Source organism: Acyrthosiphon pisum, chromosome A3 (genome assembly GCF_005508785.2).
Source record: "Acyrthosiphon pisum isolate AL4f chromosome A3, pea_aphid_22Mar2018_4r6ur, whole genome shotgun sequence".
Lineage (NCBI taxonomy): Eukaryota > Metazoa > Arthropoda > Insecta > Hemiptera > Aphididae > Acyrthosiphon > Acyrthosiphon pisum.
Window position 1 is genome coordinate 10,560,459 of NC_042496.1, and position 10,983 is coordinate 10,571,441.

Below are 10,983 nucleotides of genomic sequence, written 5' to 3' on the forward strand. Positions count from 1 at the left end.
GAATTGTCTAGCTTATTGGTCTAAAAGTCACTTTTTTTTCATTGACTGAAGCCCCCCTCCAGCCCCTTAAGGTTTATCTTATGATACGGAATTTAAATATATTGAAAAACATTATAACAAACAAAATTAATGTTTAGATTGGTCAAATCTACATTAGTTTTAATTTTTGACAAAATTTTTTGCAGCCCCCTTAAATGGTATTACCTATTATTATTATTTATAGGCTATAGCTAGTATAATACATTTTATACAGAGTTCAAACTAAAATAATATATCACTAATATCCTAAAATAGGTATCACAAACAAAACAAATTGGAGTAGGTATATTGCTGTTTTTATCACACACAAACGATAAACGGTCACTATTTATATGGTATGGTAAAAATATTCATTTCAATATCATACTTTGTACTATTATATGGATACATATTAAACGTACAAAGTATTCCTATAAGGTATTTAGGTATATATTATAATATAATCAAATCATGACAAGTTATATTAAAATTTTTATAAAGTTCAATGATATCTAAACATTATTATTGGTAGGCACCAATCGAATAAGTAATGATGATATAAGATAAGTATTAAGTACCTATGTATTATATGTATTATAATATTATATACAAATATACAATTATAAAGTCATGTCAATAATTTTTAAAATTTTATAAAGTACAATTTTCATATAAAATGTCTATAACATAAACAAGTCATAATAAATTATAGTAGGTTGAATATAATATAATATAGTGAAACCCTCCTTAGACGAGTTTAGGTCTCAATTAAGTTAAAATTGTATACAATTCTTACAAAATTTTTAAATAATTTGTTATGACTCTAGACGTATTTATATTATATATACTATATAGGTACTTTATTTTATATTTTTATGTATGTTTATAACAATATACTAGTATAAAGTGTCCACGTTCTTAAATGTTCACTTTTATCCGACTGCACAAATATAGTGACATAGGTAGGTATAGAATCGACACAAATGTCAAACTCTCGAAATAATATAAATATGAATTTTATGTGTCAAAAAAAATTCAAATATATTTTATTTTATATAGTTTCATGTACTGTTTATTGATACCATTTCAGAAATTTAGTTTTAGACGTTTGTCGTAGTAAAACTATGTTTTATAATATTTTGGCGTCATACAAGTAGTGTGGTAGGAGATTTCTTTTGTCTAGTTACAAAAGAGGGGAAACTCTCAATATTTTTCATTCACATTTTTTTCGAATTTTTTTAGAAGTAATACTAGCAAATAAAATTGGTATTCGACAAGCGGTAACATAACTTGCCTTGACAGGTAGACACGGGTTAGAAAGTTGTGACTGTTTAAAAAAATATATTATAAACCGATGTAAATATCGATCGAAAATCGTCATGGAATTCTTGATATCACTGTGGCTATAATACACAATATGCATTAATAAATAATATATTTTTTGTTGCAATAATAATAGTACTATATTGTTATTTTGTATTATGTTTAGATTGTATTCGTAATTAATTGGAATTTATAATTTATTATTTATAATTTAAAAAAAAACATTAATATTGATCTTATACAGACAAAATAAAATAAAAAATGTTTTTTAATAATTTTGAACTATCTCCATAATGGATTGGATTGTTTATTCTAAAATTCGGTATTGGACCAAATTATTTTGTATATCCTAGAATAATTACCAAGTCCAATCGGTAAAAGCTAGAAATTCAGACATTTAACGGCAGTTGTAGCTTTTATATGTAATTCATATGTATAATGTATATCGTACATTTACTTTTTCCGTAACATATATATATTATATAATACAATAGGTACATATCTAAATATAAATTATTTAAATTATAAGTTTATTTTTTGTCGAGTGGCACATACTGAGTGCCTTCCCAATTATGTTAGGTACACACGTCACTTAATCATAAAATCTTTATTGCTTATTGAATTATTATATTGTATAGATTGTAATTATTTATTTTGAATAACAAAAAAGTGTATATATTTGTACCTATAGTATAAGATGATATAATATATTATATACTATTATATTTATGATGTATAAATCTTGTTTATCATAGCCATATTAATATGCTATTTCAAAATGAATTATTTAATCATGTTCTATTTTTTAGTATTTACAAACCATAGAATTAAAAAAATATTCCATATAGAATAATTATTCAAGAAACAACCAAAGTAGAGTTGATAGAAATATCTCCAGAATTTAGATCTTAGTTAAAATCTCAAATAGCAACAAGCAAACCAATTATTTTAATTTAAAACTATTTAAGGTAACAATTGTAATACCTTAATATACGCGTATGCATACCTAGGTTCTTTAATATTATGGACCTACTTTTCGATTTTGTTTATAAAATATAAATATGATTATTTATATTCTATGTTTATATGAATATTTCATGATTAATATATGATTAAGTAATTGATTGTTGTAGCTAATTTGTTAATAAATCTCGTTAATTTTAAAACGTGTAAGCAATTATCACTTTTAATAAATAATTTGATATTTTGTTTAACATTAATGACTTACACGTATTTAAAAATAGAGCTCAGCGAATAAATATCATCTCATTATTTAAATGTTTGTCTCTAAAAACCATCAAATTAATAACAAGAATTAAAACAGCCTTGAGAATATTATGTTATATCCTTTTCTTTTGAATACATTCAGAACAGATCATTATAAAATAATTTTAAATTAAGTGAACGTACTTTTTATTATGTTAAACCAAATCACATTCTTTATGAGCTATTTAAAAATGATATCATAACGAATAAACGTTTATGATAAAATGTTGACTTTTATGCATTGGGAATGTGTCCAAGACTAATTATTGTTATTTGTTAATTTTCTAATAAGAAATTTAACAGCTATATAAAGATAATAATAATATTATGATAAGTAAAAATGACTTCATACTTAATTTTTACTCAATATTGGCGTTACGACTTTATTTCGGAATTTGAAAAATCAAGAACGAAAATATACAACTTAAAAATAGTTACGATTTTTTTGGCTTAGGAAATCTGTTATGATAATGATTTGATTATAAACACACAATAATATATATATATACTGCAGCTTTTTTATAAATATAGCAGATACGCGAAGAAAGCTATCAATTACTGAATAACTAACACACCGAGGAAAAAAAACAGAACATAAATTCGTATTTAGATATACTTACAAAATATTTGATTTTTATTTATTTATTTTTTTTATTATAGAAACGATTTCGATGAAGTAAAAATCCTAAAATCGAACAAAATATTTCATCGGACGTGAAATAGTACGAAAACAAATGTACCGCTAAACGGTCCGACCGAAAACGGACACCGTAATTTTCGGAAGTGACCGCACCGCACGCTTTTCCGGGTATACTGAACGCGGTCGTGCCTGCCGTTGAGGCGCGTTCGACGTTTGGCGGCGTAAGCACGAGACACCACGCTGGCAGCTTTGCCAGCGACACGGTATTACCGTGCCGGCGGTTTTTTGGTAAAAAGTTCTCGTCGAGAGTAATTTTGATTTTTTTTTTTTTATATTCTCAACGGCGCCGATGAAAAGGGCTGTTGCGGTTAAGGCTCGGCATGCGAATTGATTTTTCTCAAAAAACTCTTTACGAGTGGTAAAAAAAAAAATGACCGAAAAGGTTTCATGCAGCACCTGATCAGCGGATAACAAATATGATATAAGCAAAGGTCGGGATTTAGTGAGCGCATGTCCATAGATAGTTTTCCAGTAGTTTCAGAGTAAACCATGAAATGTTCAGGAATTCGGAATGCGCGATTAATTGTAAAGAATGTGCGGTGAACAATAATTGATGTAATAATATCAGGAGCACCACAGAGATAATCACATATTATTATCTATATTCTCTAGATACTGATTCTGGGAGTACCGAACTCCGGACTGGTCTATTTAGAGTTCAACGATTTGTCATTGATTTCGAATTTAATAACACCCGCCTCTGGGCTCCCCACACACAACACATGATTATTTATTTATTTTTAAAGTTAATTTCGGGGGTACATACACCATCTATTATAGTGCAGAATGCTTCCTGAACCCGGCAAAAAACCAACTTGAGGCGGTGGGTTTTCCTCGTTCTAATGTCAGTAAACGCTATAATAAAACGTCATAAAAGGCAGCTGATTCGCAAATGGTGGTCTGATGAGTCACGACAACGGATATCGAAGGTGGCGGACCAAGGTGACGGCGGCGAGTACGTTTTTGACAAATATAATTGTGTGGTACATCGAGCTGTGTCTGATAATAACAATCATATTAATAATAATAACAATAATTAAATACGGACTACGCTTTTAGACGTCTTTATTATTGTCCGTCCATCCGAGTACGACGTATGAGGAGACGCGAGGAAGGTATGACTTGACGTGCACGACCAGGTTGATGGCCAAGGTCAACGGTTTTCGGAAATATCCTCTTTAACTGTGTATATAAACGCTCATAGTCTTTAACAAGACTTAAGTTCGCAGTCGTTCGATATACATCGTAGTAGTCGATTTGCTCAGTTCGTCCGCCGAAGAAGATAAAATGATCACCGCTGTACACTGTTCGGTAAGACCAAAAGTTTCTTTTTCGTTTGGATAATTTATAGGCCTGTATAAAATATGTATTATGTTGTTGTAGGATTTATCTGTTAGATTTTCTCCTTTCGATTTTTAAACGTACATATCATTAATTATTATACGACTGATACATTTTCATTATATTTTGCATCGTCAACGAACCGAAAACGAAAACGTGGGCAAACAAATAAACATACCTAACGAATTTTTTTAGTTTTTAATCAAAAATAAGATATTTCACAGGATTTTTTGACAGGGTCGTTATTATAAACGCTATTTATATATACTTTTTATCCTTGGATAAACTTGGATATTTTTGGATCAACAAAGAAGCCGAATTGTACATTTAGTTTTTCTTTGGTTCGCCATCATTAGTGCATTTTCATTAACATACATTGTGATGATATAAATTGTAAAAATTTAACGTTAATAATATTAATGTATTTTAATTTGTTGTTTTCTTTCAATATACAATATTATACACGTATATACCATTTAAATTTCAATGAATTAATTTCATTGAACCCTAACGATTGGGAAAAATCATGTTACCATTAATATGATGTAGAATAAAATAATATTCTCCTTCTATATAATATTTCATAAATTAATTAATTGATAAGCGTTTATTTTTACTGTTGAAATTTTTTTGTGTACATTTCGACGAGTGTCGACGATTAATATTAAATTATTTATTGCTAGTAGGTATTATTATTTAAAATTAATAAGAGAGAAATTAGTCTTCAATAATTTCATAATATTTTTTAAGAAATTAGAAGAAAATTAGTTCCAAATTAAGTTTTACTGAAAACAAGAACATTAGCTTTACTGCATACTAATTCTTATACATTTTCAAAGTTGCATGCAATAAGCATGCACTAATCAGTGGGTTAGAAATTATTTGAGTAATAAGTTCTAAACGTAATACGTGAAATAAATATCCAAAAAGTTAATTTCATACCCTTAATGTCAATAACGTATTATAATAATGTATTAACTATGTACGAATAATACTATTAGTGCAACATCTTAAGGAATCAGAAATGTTGAGCTCCAAACTATCATTGGATTATAGAGATGTACGATATTGTCGGGTTTAGCATTCAAAAAACAAATTTTGACGAAACGATAAAAGTATATAATTACACGATGTGATTAAAGCTGTATGTAGGTTGTAAGCACCTACGTGATATTTTAGAAATTATAATTAATCATATATTACTGTATATGCCACTTTAACATGAATTAGCAGAGACATTATGATTTATGCGTAGCGTACGCCTTCAAAGTGGGTATAACAAAATATCTGCCTAACATGAATCTGCGTAAGACTAAATAGTCGTAATACCTGAACGTATTCACATGCATAGCTATTCTAATATTATATTATATAAAATTAAAATGATATTTTTGAGATATTGTTCGAAAGACGCGAACTTTCCGTTCTAGTATCTATACATTATACCTGCCTTGTATCCATCTAATATCCATGATACCTAACGGCCATTACACGATGCGCATTGCGTGACATTTCACTTATCCTACCAATCGTTCAGTAATATGCCTTCACGTTGCAGGCATTGCTGTGCATGATGGTCGCATGTGGTCACGTCCTGGCGTATCCGTACAACGGTAACAACATGCAATGGTCGAACCACGGGGCTGGTGCGATGGGGCACCACCACCAGCAGCCAGGGTTTGGCGGCAATTCGGGCCAACAACGCGGGTATGGCGGTGGGGCAGGATTCGGCGGCGGCAATTTTGGGCAAGCTTCGGCGTTCGGTGGACAATCACGGTGGCAGTCGGCCGGTTACGGTGGACAGCAGCAGGGAGCCGAGGCCTACCAGACGAACGTTTTCAACGAACCAGACCGGTACGGATATGATTACACGATGCCTGGAGCCACTGTACATTTCTTGATGTATAAAAAACGTAAGTGAATAACTACATCTTCCCGCAGGGTACTAGCTGAAAAAGACTTTGGCAAACGAAAACCCTATTATGACGTATTATATATGACACAATTTACAATTAATGATGACACTATATAATTTGATAGTTAACATTTGATTTGTATTTATTTAATTTCATTAACTATGAACTTGTTTTTATGAAAATGAAGATTTAAGTTTCTGCACCATTTTCTCTTAAGTCTACGAAAAGGATTACCTGAGGGGTAGTGATGGATTAAAGAGCGGGTATTATAGGATTTGGATGATTTAATAGATGTAAGTGAAAATGTACTGGATTTAGCCATTGCTTCTATGGTTTTTATTTTTAAATCTGAGTGAAGTGTATTCTGTGAGACGTAAATTGGACCTGAGTATTTAAGACATCATAATAACTACATAACATGGTTTTATGTAAGAAGAAAAATAAAGCCGATATTATTATAAAATATTGTTGGGCATATTATTCAGTTTTGATTGATAGTGACAACTGCGAAACGTGCAAGTTTATAAACTTTAAAAATATTGAGTTTTATTTGTTGTCATTTTTTCAAATGCTGGATGAAAATACTAATACAGTGCAAATGTCATTAATCCTTTATTTGTTCATTATTTAGCTTTAATTAGTAATTGTAAACGACAAATTGACATTACAGCTTTAACTTAACGTCTACATTAGTTATTTGCAAAATAAATAATAAATAATAAATTAAAAAAGCATACCTACATTATGAATAATACCTACGCCTTAATATAAAAAAAAAAAATCAGTTACTAAAACATTAATATTTTGGTAATGGCCATTGGTCATAGGGGATAGAATGTTAAAAATACAACACGCGTTCTACTCCACGGTAATGTTAAATATAGAGATGAAAACCGTAAATCGTATTGATATTTTATTACATACCTGTTAAACGTATTCTAGGCTTATCATCCTTAATTAATTTCATTAAATTTAAGTATTTTTCTTTGACTCTTATTTGTCACACAATCTTGCTTTTCACTTTGTGACAATGTATAAGTATGATACATTTCTGGGCAATAGACACATTTTCCTAAAATATAGTATTAGTTCTATGTTAGTTTTAACTTATAAACTGTTTATGAATTATTACAAAATATACATATGTATATATATGTTAGAATATTCACATATAGTATAGAACTGATAGTCCTGAAATGAATATTTATGAGATCATAATATTATCTAACTTGATTAAACTATTAGAGAATAATCATTTCCCAAAAGTCTTATTAAAACATATAGAACTCGGGGATAAAAAAACAAAACTCAAAATATAGATTCAATGAATAATAAAAAAAAAAAAGGATGAAAACTTAATGCGGTACCTATACAAATGCGCAATTGAAATAACTATAACTATTATTGCGAATTCAACGCGAATAGGGTTTGTGGCGAGGCTTGAAAACGCCACCGCCGGTTTCAGGCGACGCGTGTTGTGCTTACGTAATAAACACCTTTTCGTGTATTCGGGAATGCATAAAGTTTTGTGAGACACTGTCTGTAAGGGGTGGGTGCGGGGTGGACTAGGCCCTATCCGCGTACAAACGACGGCGCGCCGGTGGAACTCATCTCTTATATCACGTGGCGACGTGGGTGAGGTAAATAACTTAATAAGAGCGCTGGGTGGAATGGAGGCGTTCGGAAAAGAACTATCTTTTGTGAACACGTTCATTTGTACACGGACGCAGTCATGAATGCTGCAGTCAAGAGACTGTCTTCATTTATATAAAGTATGTTAGTTTTAGCTTTCAAACGTTTCGCGAGATGTAGCGTCTCGAGACATTTGTGAAATATTTCAAACTTAAAGTAAACGTGTTTACTCGTAATATTGCAGAATATACTAAATATTATGCATGTGAACCTTTTTTTTCTTTGTTTGACAGTGGGTATACTGCTAATTAAACAGTTTTGATATACTACCTATATTTATATAATGATAACTGGAAAATTGTTCATCGGTAAATAATTATATGAAGAATATTGCTTATTATTTTATCTAACTAATATATTTTAGGAACTCGGATTGATTTGGTATTCTAGTATATGTATATAAAGACATTTTATTTATTTTGTCACTTAACTATTTATTTGAAAACAATGCAAATATTAAAGTAAATATAAATATTACATATTAGTAAATATAAATATTACATATTATAGTAAAATGAATATGTTACTTATCTGCACGATTAATATGAAGAACAAAATTACTTTATACGAATAAATATGGACAGATCATAAAATATTTATTTGGCTGTAATAGAAAAAAAAAAAAAAACAGTTTATTTTACGATTTTTTTAAAATACTACTAAGAATTATAATATACATCACTTATTAATTTTAAAATCGTTTGTGATGAATGTAAACTGTTGTAGTAAATAATTTGGTTGAACCTATATATTTTATAGATAACTCTTTAATAGCGCGAACTTTGTTCGCAACTTTTAAAAATAGATCTATCACAGTTTATCGTGACTGTGAGCTGTGGACTACAGTATTTCACTGAATAATTTTTTTTTATTTAACATTTATTGCTTAATAAAGTACTTATTTGTTTATCAAACGTCATAATATTTTTATAGACGACTTTAATTTTTGGTTCCTTATCCTCAATATTAATATTTAATTATAAAATTATTTTCAGAATGCATACATTAAACATTGACTATTATAATTATTTATGTTTGATAATACGATAATATAATTAACTTTTTCATAAAATTATTAAAATCAGTATTTTTAATACATATTTCAGAAGGAAACAGAGGATCCGGAAGTAATCATAATAATCATGGCGTAGATTCAAGTGGCTGGGACAAACGTTATTAACACTTTTATCAACTTACCAAAGTATTACAATTATATTATAACAATATATTATACTATAGTAATTAACAAAATAGTTGGTTAAATTTAGGAATATTTACTGTGAAATATTATAGTTAACACACATGTACTCACTGCAATGTATAAAACAAATATGTTGTAGGTATACAGTTTTGATATTAGTATATATTGTGATTTTTTTTTTCAAATTAAATTGCGAATTAGTTATTTTATTACTCATAACTTTGAAAAAAAATAGTTATTAAGGTTATAATATTAATTAAGATAAACACTTAAGTAATAATTATATACCTAGGCAGTCTGCTTATGCAGACTATTGTCAAAATACATAAATTTTCGTATAAAAGATTACCAAATTCTAGGAAAATGTATTTATTTTAAAAGATAAGCTTTTTATATTTGTATAAACTCAATATTTTAAATACATCTAGTTGAATAATATAAAACAAATTTACACTATGTCATACATTTACACTTTCCAATTTGTCCTAATATTTTAAAGCGTTGTAATCAAAATATTAATAGTTGAGAAAAATTATGTAACATAAATAATTGATTTAATTTAACAATAAATTCTTTTTTAGTTCAGCTTTTATATAATATTTTATTGATAAATCGCAGTCAATATGACACTAGAATTTAGAACAGTCGACTTTATCATCTCCAGTCGCATAAAGATAAATACTAGGTAAATATTCAAAAATCCACCTTAAAACTAAAATACTTATTTACAACCTACGTTTGACACAAACGTCTCAAACACATTAGGATGTAGTATATACAAATATGGGGATTACCTAAAAAGTCAATTCCACAGTAAATTCTGTTATTACAAAATAAAATCCTCAGATTAATAGCTGATTTTTTCCGTACATCTCAACAGTCAAACCCTCCAAATTACCAAAATAACAGGAACAACCAAAAAACTTTATTTCAAGTTTAGAAAGTACCTTAAAAAAACCACAGTAATCCCCTTGTTCATAACCTCTTAACAAACTTTATTCCCGGAATTTCTTCTAGAAAGCTTAGATAATATAGGTTTGATAAACCTAATTTAATTTTAACACTATAAGCACATAAATTCACGCCGAAGTACTGTCACTGGGAAGTTCTTCCATTTCGTTTTCAGGTTTTCTAAATGTCCAAAATAAAAAAATGTCGTCACTTAAGTACCCACATATGTACAGATTTTGAAATTATCGAAAAAAAAGAAAAGTATATACTGTTATGTTTAGGTAATTATATCAAATCAATAATATCAATATGATTATTGTAACAACATTATTTATAAAAGTCATACAACTGCAGTTATTAACTACTTTAAAATTTCCACTACTAAAAAAAACGTGGAAAAGTGGATATAAAGTTATATAAAATCATTGTAGGTACTGTAAAAACAATTCTCAGCGAAGACGGTTAGGTTAGGCCTGTCATCGTATTACTAAGTATATTAATTTATTGATATATTTATTTTTCAATTAAAGTAATTTATTTTACTATTAGTAATACAATTATACAGTAGGTAGAAT

The 10,983-nt window shown here is 28.7% G+C and overlaps 2 protein-coding genes across 2 annotated transcripts in view; one reads left to right on the forward strand and one right to left on the reverse strand.

Moving 5' to 3' along the window:
- The window catches only part of LOC100169468 (tachykinin-like peptides receptor 99D), a 49,777-nt gene extending 46,386 nt beyond the window's left edge, over positions 1–3,391 (reverse strand). Inside the window, exon 1 of the mRNA XM_008183127.3 lies at positions 3,228–3,391. The gene's annotated coding sequence lies outside the window, so the exon portion shown is untranslated. The remainder of the gene's footprint in view (positions 1–3,227) is intronic.
- Positions 3,392–4,526: 1,135 nt separating this feature from the next.
- Positions 4,527–10,044, forward strand: LOC100160573 (uncharacterized protein). The gene is given in 3 exon segments (NM_001161973.1): positions 4,527–4,618; positions 6,207–6,561; positions 9,363–10,044. Coding segments are annotated over 3 exon segments (453 nt in total). The 5' UTR covers positions 4,527–4,594; the 3' UTR covers positions 9,437–10,044.
- Positions 10,045–10,983: the final 939 nt, after the last annotated feature.